General features: G+C 46.4%; 2 protein-coding genes across 14 annotated transcripts in view; one reads left to right on the top strand and one right to left on the bottom strand.

The window, feature by feature from the left end:
- TCTN1 (tectonic family member 1) overlaps nt 1–7,582 on the top strand; it is a 29,395-nt gene extending 21,813 nt beyond the window's left edge. For 2 of the 6 annotated variants that reach the window (XM_067700866.1, XM_067700862.1), the window contains 7 exons: nt 234–359; nt 977–1,062; nt 1,582–1,722; nt 3,329–3,491; nt 5,530–5,655; nt 6,092–6,236; nt 7,154–7,582. In XM_067700866.1, the coding sequence (XP_067556967.1) occupies nt 234–359; nt 977–1,062; nt 1,582–1,722; nt 3,329–3,491; nt 5,530–5,655; nt 6,092–6,235 (786 nt within the window). In that variant the 3' untranslated portion in view covers nt 6,236; nt 7,154–7,582. The remainder of the gene's footprint in view (nt 1–233; nt 360–976; nt 1,063–1,581; nt 1,723–3,328; nt 3,492–5,529; nt 5,656–6,091; nt 6,237–7,153) is intronic. The other 4 variants (XM_067700867.1, XM_067700864.1, XM_067700863.1 and 1 more) reach the window with 3 other exon arrangements.
- The window catches only part of HVCN1 (hydrogen voltage gated channel 1), a 29,436-nt gene continuing 9,940 nt past the window's right edge, over nt 7,287–26,782 (bottom strand). For all 8 annotated transcript variants that reach the window (XM_067700875.1, XM_067700869.1, XM_067700868.1 and 5 more), the window contains 5 exons: nt 16,815–17,087; nt 11,897–12,001; nt 10,089–10,320; nt 7,976–8,088; nt 7,287–7,612 (listed from right to left, as the gene is read on the bottom strand). In XM_067700875.1, the coding sequence (XP_067556976.1) occupies nt 7,547–7,612; nt 7,976–8,088; nt 10,089–10,320; nt 11,897–12,001; nt 16,815–17,087 (789 nt within the window). In that variant the 3' untranslated portion in view covers nt 7,287–7,546. The remainder of the gene's footprint in view (nt 7,613–7,975; nt 8,089–10,088; nt 10,321–11,896; nt 12,002–16,814; nt 17,088–26,782) is intronic.

Genomic DNA, 26,782 nt, shown 5'->3' with positions numbered 1-26,782 from the left:
TGGAACTTATGTAATTGGGCACAGAAAGGCTTAGATGCCCCTGTCTGTCAGCTGGGGCTGATGCTGAGATAACACTTCCCATGATCCGATTGGACAGGAGAGAAAAGCTTTAACACGTGGAGAAGTGGGAAAGGATTTGCCTCCTAGATACATGTTTTTTTATCTGAGTTATTAATACAGCTACAGAAATTTATTGGAAACAGGTGTATTTGAAGTATCATTTTGTTTTTTAGGTGAAGTATATCCTCACGTATACAAATGCAGGTGAGATAATAAAAGCTGATGTCTTTGTTCTTCTGGGAGCGGTTAGCAGTGCGATGGTTCCATTCCAACAAAAGTTTGAAATTTATTTTATTCAGGTAAGTTTGATCAGTTTTGTATAAGTATGTAATTGCCAAGTATAAAGAAATCATGACTTAGTGGGGAAAAAAAAATCAAATTAGAAGTATTACCACTTCTAACCATTTGTATGGAACAAAGGACTTGCATGTATCCTGTGGAGCTTGTAATGAAATCAAGCCAGAGTCCTTGTATCTTTTCCATTTGGGAATAAGATGCTCTTCCATGTGAGCTTGTTCTTTTACAGCATGATGTACTCCTACACTCAGCAGATATATTTATAGTTCTGAGTAGGGAGAGAGATTCTTTTATTGGTTGGTAATCCCACATTATGAAAACCATTTCATTTTCTCTCTGCCATTTCCTTATTAAAATGAGAATTACTGGGCTTCCCTGGTGGCGCAGTGGTTGAGAGTCCGCCTGCCGATGCAGGGGACACGGGTTCGTGCCCCGGTCCGGGAGGATCCCACGTGCCGTGGAGCGGCTGGGCCCGTGAGCCATGGCCGCTGAGCCTGCGCGTCCGGAGCTTGTGCTCCGCAACGGGAGAGGCCACAACAGTGAGAGGCCCGCGTACCGCAAAAAAAAAAAAAAAAAAAAAAAAGAGAATTACTTGGGGCATTTCTGCATTGTCTTTCAGCAAAATACAAAGCCAGTTCCTCTCAGTGGAAACCCTGGTTATGTTGTGGGACTCCCGTTAGCTGCTGGATTTCAGCCTCAGAAGGGATATCCTTTTGGCACCATAGAGAAGCTTGATTTCCCTGTCCATGTGTGTGGGCTGCACTTCTTATTGCTGAGAGTCCTGAGGGCTGGACTCTCGCCAGAGCTTCCTGTGGGTGCCTCTGCCTGCACAGCAGGTAGGGCTGTGTGGAGCCTGACAGGGTGGAGCAGTACAGCGCAGGAGAGTGTCAGTGTCTTACAGTGAAAATCTTAAGACAGAAAGCTTGACAGACATTTAGAGGTATTTAATTTTATACTTAAACAGAGACTCTTAAACAAATTGAGTGATTTTGAAAATTTGGAGTTAATTTTGAAGGGCCTGTTTCTGAGAAGTTTTCTCCTGAGGATCTCCTAATCAAGGAAAACAGTTATAACTATTTTTTGCCTTCTTCTGGGAAATAACTGTCAAAATTCCCAAGACCTAGAGAAAGGGATATTTGGGTCTCTCCTATGTGACTCATATGACACCATCTCTTAAGAATCAGCTGCTTTAGTACTGGGCAACTCCCTTAACCTTCTGTGAATGTCTGGGATTATGCAGACCACGAACAGATACGGACAACTTACTCTTCTTCGTAGCACAGCTGAGCAAGACTGCTTAGCAATAGCGGGGATCCGGACCCCAGTATTATTTGGTTACAACATGCAATCTGGCTGTAAACTCAGGTAAGAGAGTAACTTGCTTCTGTTGGAGCCCATTTGTGTTGATCAGAAAACAAAGCATTCTTACCCTTTGCATTTTAATCAGAACTCTGCATCAGCTGACAGGCTCATTAGCATTATTATTAGTGGGTAGTAGCAACAGTAACAGTAACTTACAATGTTGTAGTTTTGGTTTTCTAATTTTAATTCTCATAACCGTAAACCATTTGTCATGATTCAAAGGAAAGTGTTACAACCCTTGCGCTTATCAAATATGGCAGAGTAAAAATCTCAAGGCTTCGTATGTTTTGTTTCTAAGGTGGCATAGCTCTTGAGTTCATAGCAAAAATATGTTCTCTGAAAGTCCTTCCTTTATTTCTGAATTTTAATGTACTCAGCACAACAAACCTAATGAGAGGCAGCCTGAATGTGATCTGTTTTTAATTTATCTTTTTATTATCAAACATAATGTAAAATGTCAAACAGCTCTTCATGGCTTGTTCTAAAGACAGCAGTTCTTACCTTCATTTCCCCCATCCCAGAGACAATCACTTGCAACTCTTACAGCTGATTTTTTGGAAATTTACCCCCAAATATTTAAATAACCCAACGTAATGCTACTTCTTGATTTTTTTGGTTTTATGACTTATTTATTTTTAATTTTAATTTTTTATTCAAGTATAGTTGATTTATAATTTCAGGTGTACAGCAAAGTGATTCAGTTATATTCTTTTCAGATTCAGATTCTTTTCCGTTATAGGTTATTACAGCAATTGAACATAGTTCCCTTTGCTATACAATAGGCCCTTGTTGCTTATCTATTTTATTATGACTTTTTTTATTTATTGAGCTCCCACTGTGGAGGATGAAGATTTGGCTCTTTCTCCTTCGATCCCCTACCCCACCACCCGCTCACTTCCCATCCTTATGTCTCCCCAGGGTATCTACATCATTATTTTGGTTAGACCAATATTCACCATTTACATCATTCTGATTGCTTTAGACTAGCATTTCTCAAAGAGGGTTCCATGGGATACATTTCCATAACATGTCAGTAGGGGTAAGTCTGTGGTCCAGTATGTTTGGGAAACACCAAATTAAAGTTAAAAACATGATTCCTTACTAAGTAAGCACTTCTCAGAGTCTTCAGTACACCAGTGTACTTCAGGGGGGACATGGGTATGCAATAGTTCCCAAATTTTTGGCCATGGAACCCTTCTTGTACAGAGCCTCTCCATGGAATACAGTTTGGGAAACATTGTTTTGGATTCATCTCCCTGGCCAACCAAGATTTCACAAAGTGAGAGACACTTTCACTTCAAAAAATCCCCTTTTAGAGAGTGAGAAAAGAAACTAGAGAGAATATGCGTGTTGTTGAGGGCTGTAAAAACTGCAGGTACGATATTCTATAATCAGAGATGTTATGGGTACTAACACTGTATTAAAGTGATGCATTTCGCAGTTGTAACATAAAGGCTAATACCTTGTCTCTCATTTTTTAGTACTTTTTTGTGTACCAGAGAAATGTCAAAATAAAATATGACCCTGACACTTATTTTAAAAAAAACACAAAAAACTGCAGGTCTGAACAATCACCTCATTCGGTTGACCTTGTTTCCTTTCCCAAAAGACTGACCAAAGCTATCGCGTGTAGGCTGGTAGCGCAGAAGGTGGAGAGCCTGCTGAAGGGCCAGGGCTTCCCAGATTATGTGGCCCCTTTTGGAAATTCCCAGGCCCAGGATGTGCTGGACTGGGTACCCGTCCACTTCATCAGCCAGACGTCCCACATGAAGGTAAAGGGTGAGAAGTTGAAGGCCACATGCTAGTGGTCTCTCCAACGTGCACCTGCCCCTCACTGTGGGGAGGTAGAGGCAGTGGGGGAGCTGGCGGTGGGGGGCTCTGGGTAGGAGCTTGGGCTTTGTCGTTAGATGAGCCTGGATCTTGAACACTGATTTTGCCCCTAGTTAGCATTGTCGCCTTTGGCCAGTGGTTTTACAGGTTTGAGCCTCTGTTTCCTCATCTGATAGCTATATTACTGACCTCATGGACTTGTTGAGAGTTAAATGAGGTAACATTCATGGTGCCTAGTGGTCACTCCATAAATGGAAACCACTACCAGTCACCATCCTATTCCTTGTTGGTGTTATGTAAGGCCTTCTCTAGGCATCGTGATATGATAGGTAAATGTCAGAACTGTTTCAACAAGACTTCCGTCTGCACAGCTGTCCCATCTGTTGTTCCCTGGTCTATAAAAGCAGTTCACATGTCAGAGCTTTCAATTCTAAAGTTCCCAGAAGAGTTTAATGGAAGTTGACGTCCTCCAAATAGGTTCTGGATCACGTGCGGTTCTTCTGCCCACCTTTTTCTTTTGTCTCAGCAGTCAGAGTGTGGGCCAGCCCCCGTCACCGCAGGCGTGCTCCCCATCTTATCCTTTAATTGCCCGGCTTTTTCTTGTCACAGTTTCTTCAGGCCTCTCATTACCTGCTTAGCACATTTATAGCGTGGGGATAATGGGGGTGAGGACTAGCTCCGATCCTGCCCTCCCCACCGAGTCCCCAGCAGGGACCCGTGGTTACTCAGTCCCTGCTGTTCACCTAAGTCTTGGCTCAGCTCTGCTGCCTCAGTGAACCAGGCAAATTGCTTCTAGTTTCTCAGAGATGGTTAAGACATCCAGTTATTACTTATCCCTCAGAAGGGAAGACATAGGTTGAGGGGAGAGGGGCAGCAGTGCAGACACTAGCACTGCTGGGGTCTGTGCTGGTCAGGGAGCTCAGAGGGCCTGGAACGGGTTTTGTACCAGCCTTCTAGGCATAGCCAGCACGAGAGCATCTGCTAAGCTCAGTTGATACCAGCTGCGTGTTGCATCTTTTCCTAATAACAGGATATTCTCAAGGATTTTTCAGCTTGCAAATTTCTTAAAAGGCAGTTTTAAGCCAAGGAATTCCACCTGTGCCTTTTTGGCAGGCACCAAATTTAGCAGGCCTGCTAGCTTTTCATGCCCTAAAGAGATGTATTTTTTTAAACTTTTTATTGTGGAAAAATTTCACACACAAAAGTAGAATACTCCAGTGGAACTCCATCTCCCCGTTGGGCAGCTTCAACATTATTACATTTGCCAATTGATGAGACTGTAAAGGCAGGAAAGAGGTCTGGAAGGCCCCCTTGCCCATTTTCCCCTTGGGGCTGAGCAAACAGGGGTCCTGGGCAGAGGCCTCAGGCCCAGGTCCCAGTGTCTAGCCTGAACTCGGGCAGCTTCATTGTGGCACCAGTGCTCTCGGTGCAGAGGGAGAGTTAACATCTGTGACAGCTTAAGATGCCGCCTGTATACCCCCATGTAGCATCTTAATTGCCAACTGATGAAATCAGATAAGTGACAAGGAAGCACTTAAATTTCCTCTAAGTGCATTTTAACATGATATGCAGTCAGGTTTAATTTCTGTCTGTTAATAATACCGTTCTCCCTCTCCCCCCCTCCCCCCGTGCCAACTTCGCTCCTGAAGTATCTCTGAGGTAGATGTAAACAGGCAGGTGCAGTTAGAGCTGTTAAGGCCCTGGAGGTTCCACAGTTGGGTATTGGGGTTACCACAGCTTCCAGGTAATGCTGGCCTCTTTAGAGATGGGAAGGGATGGAAAAATTATGCTTTAGGTGTTAAAATATTTTTGGAGCATTGAGTACTTTAAAATATGTGCTTTTCTAGAGTCTATTCATCCTCTTGTTCAGAACATTTTGTAATATGTGAAACATTTTGTAATTAAAACTCTGAACTGCAGATTAAGTTTGACTTGAGGTTGTTTAATACTCAAATTGATTAATGGCATTTTGTTTGGCAGGATTCTTGCCAGCTCCCAGTGGCGTTGGCTATAGAAGTGAAGTGGACTAAATACGGATCCTTATTGAACCCACAGGCTAAAATCGTCAATGTAACTGCAAATCTGATTTCATCCTCGTTTCCTGAGGTAGGCCTAATTTTAAAGGTATAGCTTAAGACACGAGTCCAGACAAAACTGTGATAGGTGAAATTTATTTTGTAAAAAAGATAATTAAAATTTAAACAATCTGGATTCTTAAAACAATTTAGCAGTCATTATCTTTTATTTGGAGAAAAAACTCCCCTGAACACAGGGGTTTTATTCACATTAACATTCTTGTTTAGACTTGATCTTTTAAAACTCTTGTCTTGAGTTGTGAATGACATCGATGTGTTAGGACAACCTGAGTGAAAATTGTATCTCTCCTCTGAGTTAATGGCTGATTAGCCCTCCACGTACCTACCAGATTCATGAACCAACAGTGGTTGGGTGAGGAAGGAAATGAAAGCTGTCCCATCTTTGTTATCCTGGTGAATACACTGGAGGGTAGGGCTTGCATCACTCTGATTTTTTTTTATTACAGACCAACTCAGGAAATAAAAGGACAATTCTTATTTCCACTGCGGTTACTTTTGTGGATGTGTCTGCACCTGCAGAGGCAGGCTTCAGAGCTCGCCCAACCATCAATGCTAGGCTGCCCTTTAATTTCTTCTTCCCATTTGTTTGACGTAAGTCATTAAATAGGGAAACTACACCACACCTGCCTAATCAAGCGCGTGTGGGGCCCAGGGCTCCTTGGAGACATCCCACTTTATTATACGTATAACCCTTGAGGTTGCCCCCAGACCGACACACTTCCCCTCTCCACTCACTTCCCTCCTCTCTTTTCTCCCTTTGGGAATTTCATTCTACTTGCTTTGACTTTAGAAGGGGTCTGGCTTGGCCATTTCCAGTACTCTCAGTACATAGGTCATATGCGGGAGCCAAGTTGCACCTTTGGGAAGAACGTAAAGAGAACAGACCTTGAAGTAGTGCAGGCGTTGAGGGTTTATCCAGTTTATTCATCCCCTGCTTTAATGTGAGTTATTTTTTAAAATATTATTTTTAGTGCTCGCTTCGGCAGCACATATACTAAAATATTATTTTTAGTTCAGGCTTTTCAGGTCCCGTTAAAATGAGTACAAAAATAGCAAGTGGTATAAAATCATGCAAGTAGAGTACAAGGCCTCACGAGGGGATCTTCCCCCAAATGTCACGTTAATTACAGTGGAGTCTTGGGTCTAATTGCTACTTCTGTACCAGGCACTGAAGCTAGCTTGCTCTCCAGCTAGTGGGCCGGTATAGGATGCCACAGAGTGATTCCAAGCAGTTGAACCTAGAAAGAATACAGTAGGAGGGCCTGCGGGAAGGAGAGAGTTTATTTTATACATTAATTGTACAGTAATTGAGAAAAATGTTGTCAGGGTGCAGAACTGGGTGGAGCCAGCTAAAAGTTGGAGGACGCAGAGGAGGGGCTGGGTACTTGAGAACAAGCCCCTTGGGGGACATTGTGATTAGCTCTTTAGAACAGCTTGGAAATAGAAAATATTTTTCTAGAATGTGCTGATAGCTAAGGTAGCTCTCTTTTTTCTCTTTTGTCTTTCAGAGTGGTCATATGAAAGGATGCACTGGTTCCTTAATATACGTGTGAACTGTGAAAACTGTACATTTGATGAGATTAAGTTTTATATACAGCTAGTAATTGTCCAGCTTGTTCATTTTCAAGCAAGAGTCAAGTGTTCAGCATGAGAAAAATATAGTTTATGATACATTTGTTAAACAGTGTGGGGTGGGAATGGGATGGGACATTCTCAGTCACACCAAGGAAGAAATAGAGCCTCTGAAAGACTGTGTCCCCCAGAATCCGAGCTGGCAGCAGTGAGACAAAGCCATCAAAGCAAACCTCTCCCCAACGTGGCCCCAGGAGGGGCGGCTGTCTTCCTCGTCACAAGCCCGTGAGGCAGGTCTTCCCTTTGGGGTGGGTGGAGCAGGTATGCCTCTAGTTCACCTCACCAAGAAGTCCATGCTGTCTCAATAGCTTGTTAAGTCTTTCAATTTCTTGTTCCTGTTATTACAAAAAGCAGACAAATAACTGAATTTACCTTCTGAGCCTCACCAGGGATGTGGCAGTCACACAGTGAGCCGCAGACACGCACAGGGAAGCAGAGCTGAATGAAAGCCATACTCCTCATGCAATCAGTCAGCCGGGGCCCAGCAGCGATGGCAGTGAGGAGAGAGACCTGGCAAAGCTGCAGGGAAGGAGGCAACGCCTAAACTGAATCCAAAAGGACAAGGAAGGCCTGACCGAGGGAAGTGGGCTCCAGGCTAAGGGCACTGAGTGAGCAGAGGCCTGGCCTGGAGAAGCTCAGTGCTGGAGGGAGGGAACGATCTGTGTTCACAGAGGGCGTTTTCCCAGACACCTTCTTACCTTCTCAGAGCAGCTGAATTCAAGGTGTTGGATCTTGGTGGCCAGTTGTATATTTATCTGTTTTAACCTTAGTAGCTGCCGTTCAGAACGTGTCTTAACCGAGATAATTATCCCTGAAAAATAATTGCGAGGGTCTCCATGATACTGGTCTCTAATTTAGCCCCTTGGGAAAAAAACTGTATTCCTTACAAATGTATAACTGGGAAGAGTGGTGACAAGTAAAACAGTCATCATGGCTTAAAGGCATCAGAACTAGGAGGGTCAGAGTTTTCATTTCTGAGCTACTCAGTACCCAGCTATGAAATACTTCTTTGGCTTTTCTGGTGTGAGAAATCCTTAAAAATAATCACTGACCAGATGAAGGTTAAGCTCCTTAGTAGGGGGCAGTTCACAACAGTCTTGCTACTTAGCAGCAGTTGTTCAAAAGGCACTAAGTGCAAGCCTGGAAATGCTCAAGCTTGGGGTTGGGACTGTCACTTTGCCAACTTTCTGCCTCCAGAGCTGTGGCCAGTTGTCAGACAATGACCTGCATCTTGGCTTGGGGGCTGGGGGGGGGGCTCCCAAATGCCCACACCACACTGCAGACACGGCCTCAAAGACTGGGCTGCAGTAGGGCTGCTCTGCCCCTTTCCAAGTGTGAGTGACAGAGTCTGGACCTTCCCCCACACGTGTGGCGCCCACAAGGCCTGGGAGTAGCCGCCTCTGGTCCACAGTGTTCCTGGTTGTCTCACTGAATCCGGTTTAGCCTTGTGTTGCTTCAGTCACGCTACTAAATTTGATAGCAGTGTAATAACGGGCAATAGCCAGTCATATGCCTCGCTGCCATTTAGACAAAGAAAATGAACAAATCTCACAACAGTGTGATGTAAGAGTACTGGGTAGTAACTGCTTCATGAGTCATTTATAATCAGTCATGGTCTATCTACCTCACATAACCTTTGCAGAGAGTATTTTTCTGTTAGATTAGATGAAAAAATCGACATAAGCATCTAAAATATTATCTGAAAAGCTTCCATTATTTCCTTTGACAGAACCCAAATGAAGGTTCTTAATAGGCTTTACTTTAATCACTAGGTCTGAACTGGCCGCCCCCAAAGCCCACATGCCCGACAGAGCCGCTCTCACAGCCCTTTCCCCGGCCAGGTGGCACCACAGCAGGCGGCCACAGCAGGGGATGGGCCTGCTTCCAACAGGCTGCACTGTCGCTCAGTCAGTCTCCTGACAGCGACCCACAGCCCGTCGTGTTGGGCACTAGTCTAGGGATTCCCAACCCTGCTGGACACCCAGTCACCTGGGAGTGCTTCACAGACGGACACCTCCCTCTGGGCTCCACACCAGACTCTCCCCTTAAAGTGTCGAGGGTGATTCTGATGCGGCAAGTCTGAGGACAGGCATTTGATCAACTCTGACTAGTTCGCTGATGGCTGAACCGCTAACCAGTCACTAGGTCCACATAAAACCACAGCACAAATGGCTTCTCTGACATGGAGGCTCCCTGCACCAACAGAGAGTGTGTGAGGAAGAGGATCTGTACCTGAAATACGGTAAAGCAGTATTTCCCCAAGTGTGTCCTCCAGAGCCAGAGTCTACAGCACGCTCATACGTGTTATTTCCTCCCAAAGTGTTGAACTGGTCAACTTGGAAAACAATTACAGTTCTCAGAGCCTTCATCATGCTAACTCGTGTTGTGACTTTCTCAAAGGGGGCAGAGTCTAGTGTACAGCATTTCTCAGCTTCCTTGCTCCCCTTCCGAAGGTGCCCCTCCCAAGGTGGGATGGGGTTTGGTAGAACACTCTCCAGGAAACACCAAATGAAAAACAAAGGTGCTTTGGGAACCAAGCTGGCAGGGATTGATCAGGGATTAGTCTAACCCTTGCCATAACCATCTTTCAGTAATCATAGAAATGAGAGTCTGAAGGAGAAAGGCACTTCCTCTCAGAGAACACGTCCTGGTGTCAATTTGTAGCCACAGAGGTGACGGTGGGACACCAAATCAGACCATGTTTCTCTTGGTTGCCAAGAGGAGGAGGACCAGGGCCTCTGCGCCCCTTCCAGGCTCCACCCACTGTCCCATCCCCCGCCCCCCCCCAGCCCAGGAGCGCAGGGGACATACCGTTGATGATCCGGGCCACCCGCCACAGGCGGAGCAGAATCAGCAGCCCTAGAGCCTCAAACTCATGCTCCCGGAAAAGGAGGACAACGTCGAGGATGAAGGAAACCACCACGACGATGGCGTCCAGGATTTCAAACTTGTGGTGAAAGAACTCCAAGCGGAAGACAAATATTTTAAAGAAAATCTCCATCATAAAAAAGGTCAAGATGGCAATGCTCATGTAGTGGAACACCTGAAGGGGACAAGGAGATACAGAGTAGACTCAGGCTGTCATGGGCTGGGGCAGGTCACACGGACGAGCTGGCCTTGAATGCCCCTGCCCAGTCACCGAGAGAATCCATTCATTTGACCAATCGCAAATTCCTGCCAGCACCAGGCGCTGTTCTCGGGCCGGACTGTGGCTGAGAACAGCACACACGTTGCTCTCTGAAGGGCAATGGGGCAATGGCAGTTGAAAACATCCGCCATGCCCTTTGGCTCTGCAAAGCTCACGCGTGCACAAAGACAGTAAGGATATTTACTGCAACATCATTTGCAGAACAAAAGATTTTCTACATTGTTTGGAGAACAACAGAAACGTCCACTAGACTAGGGCACTTGTTAAATGCATTATGGTATCTCCACATGGAGCATTACGCAATTGTTCAAAAGACCAAGGCTGATCCGTATGTATCGACTAGAAATGATGGTAAGATGGTAAGTGAAGAGAGTTCCCAGATCTTGATTTATAAATACTAGCCTTCACTAAAGTAACCTTTTCCATTCTGGGGCAGGGAAAGTACGAATGAGCTGGGACATCATCCAGGGCCAGAAAACAAGGAAACGCTCAAAGGCTATGGAGTCATGTCAAGAGGACAGAGCAGTCAGCTCGAAGAGGCTCACAGTGACCAAATTTGGGACAGTTTGGATATTTAGTGTTTAGGGGCGAAGTGCCGTGATGTCTAACTTACTTTTGAATGGTCAGACAAAAATAGATGGGTGTGGGGTGTGTTTGTGGATACATATATATATATATAAAGAAAGCAAATACAGCAAAATGTATATTTGCCACTTTTCATAATAAAAAGTAAAGAAAAAGGCACAAGACAGTGAGTATAGGAGGTATATTACTGATTCTATTAAACAACAGGGAGAGGAAAGATAATCATCTATGGGAGGACTTGGGTTGGCACAGAAGAAAACGTTAACGGCTGCCGTGGTGAAAGGGGCCACGAGTAGGAAGGAGGTTTAATATTTTCTGCCTGCTCTTTTACCATTTGAAAAGACATTTTTGCATTGTCCACTGAATTTTTTTCAAAGGGTGTGGGGAGATGCTTTTAAGCCCCTGGCCTTCTCCCCAGTTACTGGTGATGGGCCGCACAATGCATTTTCAGTGTGTCCACTGCCCTTTGGGTGAATGTCTGGGACGGGCTCAGGCAGGAACTGTGAATCAGGGAATAAATGGTGGGCACATCCCCCCCAAATGGCTCCAGCACAGGGACCACATCAGAATGTTGACAGGAGGAAAAACAGCTCGTCTTCCTCTGGGGGATGGGAAGGAATCATGCTCCTGGTTTGATAATCAGTGACAAACTCCAGCTCAGTGGTCTAGGATAGCTCAAGGTTCAAGCCATCAAGTGACTTGAGGAGGTTTCCTGCTTGTAGTAAATTCGTATCTATAATTGGGAAAGGAAGACATTTTCTCTGCTCTTTGACTGAAAGCACCCAATCAAACTACCCTCAAATAGGCCTGGTTACTCCAAGGCAGGTGCTGCCCCACCCTGCCCACCCACAGAGTGAACCACATTAAAGGGCTGCGGACACACTACCCTGGCGGCATAGTTATTCTTGTCAGGCTGGATGATCTTTAGGTCCAGAACGAGCTCGGCGAGCACCAGGAGGGCATCCAGAACGACCAGGCAGATGATGATAACCTGTGGACCAAGGGAAGAAGCAAGAAACCATGAGACCTAAATGGGGACCCTCCTTTCATCTTTAAGGGCTGGAAACAGTGAAACCACTGGGGAAAGACGCCAAGGATGGTAGGCCACTGCCCACAGCCCGAGCGCCCTGCAGGGAGCCTGCTGGGGGCCAGCTCCTCTGGACAGGAGCCCCTCCTTCCAGCCCTGGGCAGTGCCTGTCCTCCTAAAGCCTCCGTGTGGCCCAGTGACTGACCCTCGGTCACCATTGGTCTTTCTCTTACTCATAAATTCACTGCTTCTCAGCATCTCTCCAACCAAACTGCTAATTCCTAGATGGCAAAATATACTGAAGTTTCTAAAAGCATTTATTTTTCTAGTTCTGGGGATTGCTCTTGCCAGGGTACGCCCAGAACAGATGCTCAATAAGCAATTTAAAATTTAAAACATCCAGCCTCAGAGATATGGCCTCCTCCAGGCAGCTGGGTTAGAGTGACGTCCACTGTGCCCATGAAACAGCTTCTGGCTGGAGCCGTGAGGTACCCACCCCAACTCGCACGTGCTCGCTGGGAGTGAAGGGGGAGGGAGTCCTGCGTCTCCTGGAGAACAGAGAAGAGCTGCTGTAGGAAAGACAATCCGGTGGGTTTTGTGACCTGCTGGAGGGGGGAGGAAGGTGGGAACCAGGGTGAAGTGAGTGGGTGGTCTTATCAATGGCAGTGGGGGTAGTCATGGTGACGGAGGTGGTGATGATGGTGAGGACATTAAAGGTGGGGTGGAGGTGACGGCATTTGGGGAGACCCTGGGGATGACATGGTGGTGGTGGAAATGGCAGCAACGGGAGGAACCCCAAAGGACACTGCGTGACCCTTCTCTTCCCTTGGAAATACTGGACCATCACTTACTTCCCCCAGGGCCTTGCCTCTTACACTCCCAGGTAGATAGATTTTGATCTCTGAAAATTAATCCGCCATTATCTTGGCAGTTTCTACAGTTTCAGGGTGAAATTAAACAAGTTCAGGCCTATAAAGAGTGGACTCTTAAACCTTTTGACCATTTCAACCTGTAGTAATTATTTCAGTAATTAAGTATTTGATGACATGGTTTATTGTGAAAATTGTATGGCAAAGTGCTTTGTAATGAAGTTTTCAGACAAATCCAAATTCAGTAGCTTAGTAAAGGTTCAAGGGACTTCCTTGGTGGCTCAGTGGTTAAGAATCTGCCTGCCAATGCAGGGGACGTGGGTTCGATCCCTGGTCCGGGAAGATCCCACATGCCACGGAGCAACTAAGCCTGTGCACCACAAGTACTGAGCCTGCGAGCCACAACTACTAAGCCCGTGTGCCACAACTACTGAAGCCTGCACGCCTAGAGCCCGTGCTCCGCAACAAGAGAAGCCACCGCAATGAGAAGCCCGTGCACTGCAAGGAAGAGTAGCCCCTGCTCGCCACAACTAGAGAAAGCCCATGCACAGCAACGAAGACCCAATGCAGCCAAAAAAATACTCAAGCCTCAGGTGAGGTCTTTCTTTCCTTCTTTCTTTCCTCCCTCCCTCTTTGGTTTTTAGACCTAAAGGGATCTAAGAGCTCATCTGGTCTAAAACCAAGGCACAGAGTTATTAAAAACAGACTGAATATAATATATATATATATATATATATATATATATATATATATATATATATATATATATATATATATATATATATATATATATTCCCAGTCTGGGAAGATCCCACATTCCGCGGAGCGGCTGGGCCCATGAGCCATGGCCGCTGAGCCTGTGCGTCCAGAGCCTGTGCTCCGCAACAGGAGAGGCCACAACAGTGAGAGGCCCGCGTACCGCAAAAAAAAAAGAATGAAAGCACTGACACATGCTACAATGTGGATGAACCTAGAAAATATTATGCTAAGTGAAAGAAGCCCAACACAAAAGACCACATATATTTTATGATTCCATTTACATGAAATGTCCAGAACAGGCAAATCAATAGAGACAGAAAGATTAGTGTTTATCAGGGATTGGGGATTATTGTTTAATGGGTACTAGATCTCTTTTTGGGGTGATGGAAATGTTCTGGAACTAGATAGTGGTTGACAGTTGGACAACATTGTGAATGTACTAAATAAATGCCACTGAATTATTCACTTTAAAGTGATTAACTTTATGTGAATCTCACCTCAATTTTAAGAAGTGAGAGAGAGACCCAAGGTCACAAACTATAATGCCCAGGTCCCAACTGCAGCTTCTATGAACTAATCCCTAAGGCCCTGAATTTGCCAGTTCACAAGGCAGTACTAGTTCTGAAGGGAGCCACATCACAAAGAAAAATGCTGAGAATTCAGGGAAGCTGGTTAATTCCAAATCGTCACTGGAAAATGGGTGTGCCTAGCCTCAGCACGCAGCAGCGCAGAGCGTGGACTGTGGGGCAGCCAGTCCTGGGCCGGCTCCCCCGTTAGCCTGGACCTTGGGCACAGCTCTCAACTCCGCTGAGCCTCAACGTTAACTCTAAGCTTCAGCTTCCTTCAGGGGATAATGGGGTTGGCCACATTTTCTACCCTGAGTGACAAGGGGAGCATCATGTGAGATAATGTGTGAGGAGCGCTCAGCAGAGGGCCCGGCCCCGGTGAGCAGGTAATAGAAGTGAGGCTCCTGGCCTTCCTGGCCATCCTCCCCTAGCCCAGCTACCCTGTCCGTCCATGGTTTCCACAGAGGCCTGACTCACCCCAAATTCTCTCCCTTGGTTGGTTGTGCCATTCTGTGGGAGAAGTGACAACAGTTAACTATATATCATGTCACCTTGGTCACCTCAAACCATGGGAATAGGTGGAGACTGCACCCAAGAAAGGGATTCCAGAATCTTCCTGTATGCTGATTCTATCTGCAGAGATCAAACCCTTAAACTCTCACCCCTACTCCAAGGTGGGCTCCCTGCTTCTACTCTGGGCCCTTCTACAAACTGCTCATGTCAACCCCTCCCCACCCCCATACTCAGAACCTTCGATGGCTGTCCACTGCCCACGGATGGCCTTCCAGTGCCTCCTCTCCCTCTACTGGATACATATATGCCACGTGGACCCTTCTCAAATTCTCGAATACTGAAGACCCTTTCCGACCCCCGGCCCTTTGCAAACACAGCCCCCTCTGCCTGGGAAGCTCCTCCCCTTACATCCACAGAGCTCACTACTGCCCAACCTTGAGGTATCAGGTGAAATGTCACCTCCTCTGCCACACGTCCTCCACCTCACATCCTAGGTCGGGTCTCCCCCACCCCCAAGATCTCTGAGAGCCCCCGTCAGTTTCCCTACAGAGGACTTCTCTCCACTTGATTCCAGCATCTGTCTGATTACTGGAATGCCCACCTCTTCACGGACCATTAATCCTCCAAGACTGAGGGCAGGGACATGCCCACCACACTCACTGCTGTACCCCTGGCACATAGTAGAAACTAAGAAGCGACTGCACTGCTGAGTGAATGAATAAACGTCTCTACTCTGCTTTCCCCCAGAGCCACGTGCCCCTGGGGGGCCCGGTCAGGAGAGGTGGGACCTCCCAAGGGCTCCCCTTGCAGCTGGAAGGAAGCTGGCTCCTTCCTTCTCTCTGAAATTGAGGGTTTGGGAGTTCAACACCAACAACTTAACACCACGTCTTCTCTTCTGTCAGAGCCACAGAGGAAAGCACTAAGCTGTCAGGAGTGCTGTGTTGCCTGCTTTGTTTCTCTAAGTCACACAAGAGTGGAAAAAAAAAGACTAAAATAATTCCTTCTTTCTATTTACCATGGAACAAAGTCAGTGATGGGAGAGGCAAGGGCTGCTTCTCTCTGCTTCCAGGGGGGGCATTAGCTCTAGGGAGGGGCTGGATTATCGTAGTTATCCCTGCAGCAGGGACCCCAAAATGGCTCCGTTCAGGGACTGGGCTGACAAGGAGCCTCCTGCTTTCTCCTGGGACTCAGAACATGCTTCCAGACACCTGCCTGCCCACATCGGGGACGTGGGGTGGGGTTCAGACAGGGCTGGCCAGACTCCACCCGCGTTTGTCCTTCAAAATCGGCAGATGTTGGGACAGACATTGAAACCTGTAGAAGTCCCATTCCCTTTGCCATTCTTTGAAGTCTGCGTCTCCCTCTCAGGGTCTCCCCATAACCACACCTGGAAGCTGGCGGTGGGTTAAGCAAGGCAGATATTTTTGGCATCACTTCACAAAAGAAGAGATGCCCCCCCGCCCCCGGTCTCCTTTGTGTGTGTGTGGTAAATTTTGCATAACATAAAATTTACCATTTTAACTATTTTAAAGTTGGCATAAAGTTCAGAGGCATTAAGCACATTCACAAGGTTGTGCAACCATCACCGCTATCTAGTTCCGGAATGTTTTCATTCCTGCAAATGGAAACTCTGTATCCATTAAGCAGTCACTCCCCCGTCCCATTCCCTCCAGTCTGCTGTCTCTGTGGATTTACGTGTTCTGACATTTCATATAAATGGAATTATAAGACATGTGGCCTTTTGTGTCTGGCTTCTTCCACTTAGGATCACGTTGACAAGGTTCATCCGAATTGTAGCATGTGTCAGTGCTTCAGTCCTTTTTATGGCTGAGGACAGATAGATCACATTTTGTTTATCCATTTTCATCAGGTGATGAACTTTAATTGACTTTTGGATTAAGACTTACTTTGCCCCAGACCACATGGGACCTGCCCAGCACATGGTCAGTGCTCCGTAGATGTCTGTGGAGTGAAGAAGCTGGTGGCAGAGAAGGGCCCCTACCCTGCCCTCGTGACTCTTTGCTGACGGCTCTGCCCCACCCCAGGCATCTCGGGCCTCTGCCCACCTACCTGAAACCTGTGGGCGCTGAAGAGCTTCCTCAAAGTGGTCCTGAAGTCGAGGCGGGGCCTGGGCACGGGGGCAGGGGCCGCGGTAGGATCGGCATCTCTGCCCTCTGCGCCCGAGGCCGGTGTGGGCGGTGGCTCCTCCTCCTCCTCCTCTTCATTCTCCCACTTCTTGTAGTTGATGTTCCACGCGTGGCAGTCATCGCCAACGACGGTGAAGTGCTTCAAGAACTTGCTCATCCTGTCGGCGGGAGCCACCTTGGCCCTGCGGGTGACTGCCTGAAGGGAGGGGACAGAGAGGAAGCGCTCAGGTGGCCCATCTGTCACTCTGGGGGAGCAGGGCCCCCGCTGGGCCGGGCCACGGGGTGAAGACAGTCCCCGTGCTCAAAGCACCGTGCAAGCACAGACCATGAGGTCACAGTGGTTTCTCGTGCATTTATTTTTGGAATCCAGGGTCTCAGGGCCGGTGAGGCAACAGGAAACCCCAGATTCCGTCAGGCCTGCCACTGTGGTCTGGTTGGCAGTAACCAACAGGAGAGGTACTGCCACCCAGTCGCAAAACACCCACCACAGGCCCTCATGTAAATACTGGAAGAGAAGCCCATGGTTCAGAGACATCACAACCTAAAACCCCAGAGGTGAGAGTTGGCAGGGCGGGGAGAGAGCAAAGGCAAAAGTAAAAGTACCCGGAGTTTCACACAAAAGTGAAGCCACCCTCCCCACCTTCCATGCCACAGATCAGTCCTGGAAAGGTCTGAGCAGCAAGCGGATTTTTCCTGAGTTCAGCCAGTGCTGTTTTAAATACATTATGGACAGCTGTTTAAAGATGGATGGACTTCAAAGCAAAAAAGCAAATATCCTCCCATTCCTTTGCCCAACTTACCCTACCAGACATCACATTTTTTATAAAGTTCAATAATGAAAACTTTCATGTATGCTTACTAGAATAGGCAATATGATCAGCATAACAGGAAAAAAGAGCCCCAAACAGACCCAGGTCCCCGTGGGAACCTGGATGTGATGGCAATGGCAGTACAGGTCAGTGAGAAAACACTGGAGAGGTTAGGATATCTGGCTTTCCCAACAGGGGAAAAAAAAAAAATCCCTACCTCACACCACACACCGAGTAAATTTCAGTTGTGTTAACCTATATAAATGTATTTTTAAAAACTTTAAAAGTCTTAGAACAAAATACAGACAAGTATCTTTATGACCTCAGGTCTGGGAAGGATTGCTTAACTAAGACACAAAACACAAAAGAAATGAATAGACCTAACTCATCAAAGCTAAAAACTTTTATCTCTTGCTCTCTCTTTCTCACACACACATCTGTACAAAGTCAGATACACCACAGACCGGGAGTAAATATTTCCAATGTATTTAATAGACAAAGATTTTAGTGTTCAGAATATATAATGAAATCTTACCCAAAAAATACAACTCCATGTAAAATTAGGTAGTGGATATTAACAGGCAGGTCACATGAGAGGAAACCCAGATGGCCAAGACACTCAACTTCACTAATATTCAGGAAAATGTGAATTGACGTAACAATCACACAGCTTTTTGTTCCTCACATTGGCAAGAATTTAAGTCTACAATAGCAAATGCTGGTGAATGTGTGAAGCAAAGGGGGTCTCCTGAACCCTGAAGACAGGAACAGACACTGGCACCACTATTTTTGGAAGCAATCTGGCATTGTTTTGTCAAGAGGAAGCTGTACTAGTTAATGATCTAGTAATCCCACCCCTAGATAGGCTTCAAAGAGAAACTCACCCACATGTACTCAAATCAGTAACATGTTCAAGAATGTTCACTGCAAATGTTCACCTAAATGATAGGAAATAGAGAAGTGAATTTTCTCTATTCATGTGATGGAATTTTATACACAGTTAAAATGAATGAACTATGTCTCTGTGTATCACTGATGACATCCACGTGTACCCCCTCAGCAGTACTGAACACAGCAGATCACTCCCTTTCTTCAAAAACTTCCTTCATTGGCATCTGGGATTCCACACTCTCCTAGTTTTCTTCCTACGTCAATGGCCGCAAAATATTACTATATATTGTTTTCGGAATGTGTAAAATGTGAGCATAAACATACAAAAGAATGGGATTTCTGATTCTGACCATGATACAGTAACTGGTATAAACAACTATACCAGTTACAGCAACTGCCATAAAATTAACTATACCAGTTAAAGCAACTGCCATAAGACTAGATAAACTATAAAACTGGATAAAATATATGAAATTTACTGTGATCCCTGAGAGAAGAGAAACAAATGAGATGAGCCCCCACAATCACCTGCCTGGAAGTACTTTCTGGACTCTGGAGACAAAGATTATAGTTCAGGGCTATTGAACTTTCCTTCCTCAGGAATTTGTGTGTCAAGGTACCAGAGAAAAGGAAGCAGCGCAGAGAAGAAACTAAAAAAATTGGACTTTAGCTGAGTCCACATGTGCAGAGCAAGACTCCATGAGGCAGGGCAAAATATAACTTTCAGGGAAAAAAAAAAACTCTTGGGGAACTGTGAGCTGAATTACTGCCAATTACACAGGGCTGAGTTAGGAGATCTGAGTTCCAAACAGCTAGAGTAGAGAGATCTTGTTGAACACTCTGAGCATGCAGTAGAAATTCCAAAAAAGCCATGCCTTATAAGTAGACCTAATCTAGCCCTCCAGTCAGGGCTACCTTAGACCTCTCCCAACTAAGCTTAAAAATAAGGCTTCTTCAAAAGATCAAACTTATCCCTAAGTAAATTAACTGCCCGTTGGAACAAAACTCAAAAGTGCTCTTTTGAGGAAGACAGCAAAACACCCTCAACAACATAACATTCATAATGTCCAACATATAATAAAAAATTACTAGGCAGATAAATAAGCAGAAAAAATGTGGCCATAACCAATAGAAAAATTAGCTTAATAGCTCAAGAGGGACAGAGGTATGGAATTGGCCAACAGAGACTTGAAAATAGCTATTCTAAATATGTTCAAGGATTTCAAGGAAAACATGAACTTAATGAGGGAACAAATGGAGAATCTCAAAAGAGAAATGTAAACTACAAAAAAGATCCAAATTGATACTCTAGAACAGAAAAATACATATATGAAATGAAAAATCACTGGATGGGCTTAATAGCTGATTAGATGCTGCAGAAGAAAAGTTCAGTGAACTAAAAGATAAAAAATTGAAAATATCCAGTGGAAGCATGGAGAGAAAAAAGACTGGGAGTAGGGGGAAGAATAGAGCCTCAGGGACAATATTAAGTGGACTAATATACATGTACCTGGAGTACCAAAAGGAGATGAAAGGAAAAATATTTGGAGAAATAATGGCTGAAGAAAATTTCCAAATTTGATGGAAAAATATAAACACGTAGATACAAGAGTCCATGTCCCCAGAGTATCATGTGACACCTGACCTAGAACAGAAGCCCATCAAGTGCCTGTTGGCTGAGGGCACTGGTGCCCTGTCTCCCATGCCAGCCCTCCAATTGCTGGGTTCCCAGGGCTGGCTAAGGGCCAGGCCCACAGATGTCCCAAATCTCTCTGGGTGGCTACTGGCCATAATCTGCCCCCCTCAAAACACCTCACCTAGCAGATGGAAACCTCCCGTACTAGTTCTCAGCATGGTGGGAACCTCAGGGTGCTTTGCAAAAACCACATTTTATATTTCATACAGGAAAGGAAATTTTTTTTGAAACTTTGCACCCAGTAAAGAAGCAACTTTCAGTAATTTGGGATGAAAATATTTATGGCACCCAGCAGAGCACAAAACAACTCTGGTTTTAAGTCAAAAATCTGTCATTCTGGAAGCAGAAAAGTTCCAGAAAAGGGCAAAGATCATGAAAACGTTGTGGGCCTCAGCAACTGCACCACCCACTCTGGACTCTCAGCTCTCGGGATCCCCCCACCTTGCCTGAGTGGGACGGAAGGACTGACTCAGTGAGCTACGGGGACCACTGGCCTCAGTGCCTAGCCTGGAGCAGCCCCTCTGTAAGCACCAGCTGGTATTATTATTCCTCAACAACAAAAGCTCTCACCTCCACTCCTCCAACTTCATCATCACCCATGGATATCTCGTTTCTCTGGTTACTAGCCCCACTGCCTGCTCTGCAACCCCCAGACTATTTAGTTACATGAACTGAAAGATTCCTTTTCTGGCTGAAGCTATATAGATTGAGTTGTTTCTTTCACGTGCAACCCGGAGAATCTAGATCAGTGGAGGCCCTGGCACTGGACACCCCCATCTCCATCTCCCCTGCATTAACCCTTGCTGTCCCAATATATCCTGGCATTGCTCTCTCTGGGGTCACCTTTCCGTATCAAAGCCCACAACTATGGTTCCAGCTGGACTGGACTGTATTCTCTCACACTGTGGACTTGGTTCTGTTTGACAACTGCACCTCTTGATTTTTCTCCCATCTCTTGCCTCCCTTCCTGTACCATGTCCCTGCCCCCACGCCACCGGAAGTCCTCAAGTCCCCAACCCTGAGCTTGTCCTGGCACAGGGCGACTCTCTCCCTTCGGTGGTCTCTACACACCTGTGTTTTCAATGCTGCTCAGGTGCAAATCAGCCTCCAGCCTGCTGTCTGATATCCTGCCAGGTCATTAGTTGCTATGACCCAAACTGAACTAATTTCTTATCTTTCCCCCCAAGTCCACTCTTCCTTACATGTTCCCCTAGGTCATGGTGTCACATCCACCCTGCTGCTCAAGCCAAGAACTAAAGATCATTCCTGGCTCCTCTCTCTCCGTCAGTCTAACCTCCTAAACACCACTCATGCTGCACCTTCTCTTCTCCGTCTAACTCTCTCCTACCGCTCTCACCTCTTGCCGGGACACCAGCACCAGCCTCCTCACTCAGCCTCCTGCCTCTGACCCTTTCTCCACCCAGTGGTGGCCAGGGTCACCTTTCTCCAAGGCTGGTCTGGCTGTGTCCCTGCCCTCGCCTATCCTCCCCCTCTTCCCATTACCTTCAGTCCCTCCACCCTCACCCACTGCCAACCGCTGCCTTCAGGACAAGGTCAAAGCTCTCTTGGTCTCCTCCCCAGCCTCCGCCACACTCCAGTTACACCAACTGCATTGCGGTTCTAGAATAAACCATGCTCTCTCTTGCTTCCAGGACTTCACACGGCCTGCCCCCTGTCTGGAATACCCTCGCCTGTCTCACCCTAGTTCTCTTTCAAGTCTTACAGACGTTGATTTTACCTCCCCTGGGAGGTCTTCCTTAACCGCCGCCTGCTGGGTGAGGGTCCTTCCTCTACTTCCCCATCAAGCCCCTCACTAACAAACACTTTGACATCTCAGGGTTGTCTGTCTCCAGCACTGGTCTGGGAGGGCAGATGCTCTTCCTCCTCCAGTCACAGGGAGGGGCTCAATAAGTATTTAATAAATACTTACTCAATAAGTATTTAATAAATGCATTAACAGCAAAACCGCAGGAGCTACCCATCAAAGGTAATCGCCTACTTCTGGTTTACACATGACAGGTATTATGTCTGAAAAATTACTACCTGGGAAAGAGGGGGAAAACAAGAAAAACAGACCCACGATTGATGGAGAAGAAAACGTTCTTGTGAATGTCTATTCTTACAGACTCTGAAGCTGCCATCTGTAGGAGGGGGAAGTCCCTATTTCATGGTCATTCAACAATCACTGAAAAAGGTACTTTTAAAGAAAGTCAGCCGACTCTTGATTGCCAGGGCCTAATATCCCGTAAGTCCCCATTTCCCTGTTCCCTCCCACAGCCTACTTTTAGGGACCTGATTTGCTTTTTTTTTTTTTTTTTTTTTTTTTTTGCGGTGTGCGGGCCTCTCACTGCTGTGGCCTCTCCCACCACAGAGCACAGGCTCCGGATGCGCAGGCCCAGCGGCCATGGCTCACAGGCCCAGCCGTTCCGCGGCATGCGGGATCCTCCCGGACCGGGGCACGAACCTGCGTCCCCCGCATGGGCAGGCGGGCTCCCAACCACTGCACCACCAGAGAAGCCCCTGATTTGCTTATTAATCAATACTCGTACCCCAAACAAGACACAACAGCAGCAACATCTATTATTGTTGATTGTTTATTATTTGTCGTATCAGCACACCGGTAAATTCCTTAAATGCACCATTTCATTTTAATTCCTAACACCCCTCTGAGGTCGAAGCCATCATTTTGGGTCTGGGTGAAAAAGGTGCCTTGTCCAAAGTCATACACTCAGAAAATGGCAGAGCCAGGATATGCCCTTGAGCTGTATGACCTGGAGCCCCCGTGTTAGAAGACATGGCCGAGAAAAAGCCAGGCAGCCCGTGACTGGAGATCTGCCTGTTAGGAGGGTGTAGTGGGATGTATTGTGGCTGCCCCCAAATTCATGTCCCTCTGAAACCTCAGAATATGACCTTACTTGGAATACAGGCCTTTGCAGATGTAATTAGTTAAAGATCTTGCTGGGAATTCCCTGGTGGTCCAGAGATTAGGACTCCGTGCTTTCGCTGCCGAGGGCCTGGGTTCAATCCCTGGTCAGGGAACTAATATCCCGCAAGCCACACAGTGAGGCCAAAAAAAAAGATCTTGCAATAAAACCATTCTGGATTTAGGGTGGACCCTAAATCCAGTGACTGGTGTCCTTACAAGAAGAGGAGAGGACACACAGAGGAGAAGGCCATGAGAAGATGGAGGCGGAGACTGAAGTGATGCATCTACAAGCCAAGGAACGCCAAGGATTGCCAGCAACCACCAGAAGCTCGGAGAAAGGGATGGAACAGACCCTCCCTCTGAGCCTCCCTCTAACCCAGCCAACACGCTGATTTTAGAACTCTGGACTTCAGAACTGAGAGAATAAATGTCTGTTGTTTTAAGCCATCTGGTTTGTGGTCATTTGTTATGGCGACCCCAGGAAGCTAATACAGAGGGTGTGTGTCCGAGTCAGCCCAAGGGTACTACAGACCATGTGCTCTCTCATTCTCTCTCTCATCTTCGTGGGCCACACATCCATCCTGCATTCCTGGGAGAAAGCAGGCTCCTTTGGAGGTCACAAAACCACTTGTTTCTTTTTGTTTGCTGCATATAGGCCACCTCCATCCCCTCTTGCTCTCACTTGATGCTGACAAAAATCCTGAGAAGGAGGTAGGACAGGGAGGTGTGGTCTCTCCATTCTACAGAAGGGGAAACTGAAGTTTGGGGAGGGGAGACCTACTGCCCAAAGTCACCTGGTGTGGCAGGGTGACAGAGATGGGGGGAGGAAGGCACTCCCCTATACCACCTGCTGGGCAAGGAAATGGGTACATCCTTCTTAGGAGGGCAATGAGGCAGCTTCATCTTTCGAAAAAATATTTGAGTCTCTCCAATGTGCCAGGCATGGGAGCAAAGGAGGATTAGCCTTAAACCAGTTTCTATCAAAATTTTAAATGTCATTGTTTGACCTGACAAGGGACTCACACATGAGCAAAAAGACACTCACGCATCATGCTCACTGCAGCCCTGCTACAACCTCAAGGTCCATGGTTAAATACACTGTGGTAGACCACACTATGGAATACCACACAGCTGCTAAGAATGCAGTACGCCAGTGTGGCTGTACGTACTGACATAGAAAGGTGTCTTTCATCTATGATCAAGTAAAAACCAGCATATTACAGATCAAAATGTATAATGCCATTTTTGTTAAAAACAAAATCAACAACCCAAACAAAGTGGTTACCTCTATGAAGGGATAGGGATTGGGATTGGGTTGGAGGGTGAAGAGAAACTTTTTTTTTTTTCCTATTAGGTTTAACCATAAGAAATAGTCATTTATGTAATAAGATCTAACCTGCAGAGAATGAAGTATTTGGGGGGAGTGGGGAGGGAGGGAGAATGAAAAAAAAATATATATATATACACATACATACAGACACACACACATATCTAATGTATACAACTGGAATCCCTGAATAAGAAAACCAAAACAATGGAACAGAATGGTTCAAGATATAATTCAAGAAAACTTTCCTGAAATAAGACTTTTAAAAAAAATGACCATTTTCAGAGACTTCCCTGATGGTCCAGTGGGTACGACTCCACACTCCCAATGCAGGGGCCTGGGTTCGATCCCTGGTCAAGCAACTAGATCCCACATGCATGCTGCAACTAAGAAGCCCATGTGAAGCAACTGAGAAGTCTGCATGCCGTAACTAAGACAAGGTGCAGCCAAAATAAATAAATATTTTTAAAAAATGTTTTTAATGACCATTTTTGTAGGTCAAAATTTGTAGAAACTGACAATTTCATGTGGTTCAACCTAATATATACTGTTTGTTGTTTTAATTTCTTACACTGAGAACTTGTTTGTGTACAGTTTTTAAAAACAAAGAAACATAAGTGGTAAAGCTGGCATATGAACTCAGGTCTACTAGCTTTGTTCTTTCTGAGATGCTCTGCCAATGAGGGGGAAAACGTGCCAGAAAAGCTGCGATTTTTAAAGCAACAAGAACGATGATATTGAAAGAGGCTGAATCAAGGTTCTGAGATGCAATCCTCTCTCCCTTAGCAGGGGAAACTGAGACTTGCAACATGGCAATTGCCACCACCCAGTGGACAGTCCATGAACTTGCACCTGCACCTTGTCTTCTGGGTCCAGGAATCTTCAGACACACCCAGCCAGGGTCAGAGAAGTTGTCCCCAACCCCTGACTTCCATCTCCCTCCCCCAAAGCCCACCTATCACTAAGCCCTGTGCATTTTAGCATCTGAATGACCCTTGAATTCATCATCTACTTCTCCCATCTTCTGCCCACCTCCCTGCCCCAGCCTCCACCTTTTACTTGGAGGATGTACCAGCTCCTCACTGTTCTCCCCATCACTCTTAGATTCTCGTCAGCAGCCTGAGAGCACTTCTTGAAACATAATCACGTCACTCCCTGTGCAGAAAAGGCCTGGGGCTGCTGCCCTTAGAAAGGCCTGCTTGGCCCTTGGCTGACATCTGGGAACTTGGATTTTGGGAGGGTTCCCACCTGGTAAGGACAGCTCACTGTGACCGGACTCTTTGTAAAGACAAGTGGTTTATGTAGAACAGCTGCTTTCCCCTGGGTAGTCTGGAATTTTTGGAGTTTGGAAGGTACCCATGTGACCAGCCCCCAGATAAAAACCTTGGGTGCTGAGTCTCTAACAAGCTCTCCTAGCATGTGTTGTCACAATTTGCTGCTGGAGGAATTAAGCAAGTCCCATGTGACTTCACTGGGAGAGGAATCTGGAAGCTTGTGTCTGGCTTCCCCTGGATTTCACTTCATGTATCTTTTCCCTTTGCTGATTCTTCTTTGTAAAAATCTTAGCCATGAGTGGAACTGTATGCTGAGTCCTATGAGCCTTCCTAGCGAATCACTGAACTTGGGGTGATCTTGAGGACCCTAATGCACTCCCTTATTTGAAACTCTTCTTTGGCTTCCCACTGATCTTAAAAATAAAGACCCAGGGAATCTCCTGGTGGTCTAGTGGTTAGGACTCCACGCTTTCACTGCCAAGGGCCTGGGCTCAATCCCCGGTCAAGGAACTAAGATCTCACAAGTGGTGCGGTGCGGCTGGGAAAAAAAAAAAGACCCAAGTGCCTTCCAGAGACCTATAGCCATTCTGCACTCTGTGGCCTCTGCCTGCCTATCTAACCACACCTGTCACCAGTCTCTCTGCTCTGGCCACATGGTCTCCATTCAGCCCTTTGTACTCAGTACGTTTCTTCGACCACAAGGCCTTTGCACACGTGATTTCCTCTGCCTAGAACGCCCACTCCTCTTCCACCTTGTCATTTTTCTTTTCCTCCTTCACGAGGTCTCCCTCAAGCATCTCAGCTCCAGGAAGCTGACCATGTACCTCCCCTGTTGCATTCATGCATGGCCCACATGCCTCCCCAATGAAGATGGATCCACCTGTTTGTGTAACAGAGTCTGTTTCCTCCCCCACTCCCCATTAGGGGACTGGGTAGGTGGGTTTCTGCTCATGCCATATCTTCCGTAT

This window comes from Pseudorca crassidens, chromosome 12 (assembly GCF_039906515.1).
Source record: "Pseudorca crassidens isolate mPseCra1 chromosome 12, mPseCra1.hap1, whole genome shotgun sequence".
NCBI lineage: Eukaryota > Metazoa > Chordata > Mammalia > Artiodactyla > Delphinidae > Pseudorca > Pseudorca crassidens.
Note: the sequence above shows the minus strand (reverse complement) of the source record. Positions and strands in the feature narration are given on the sequence as shown.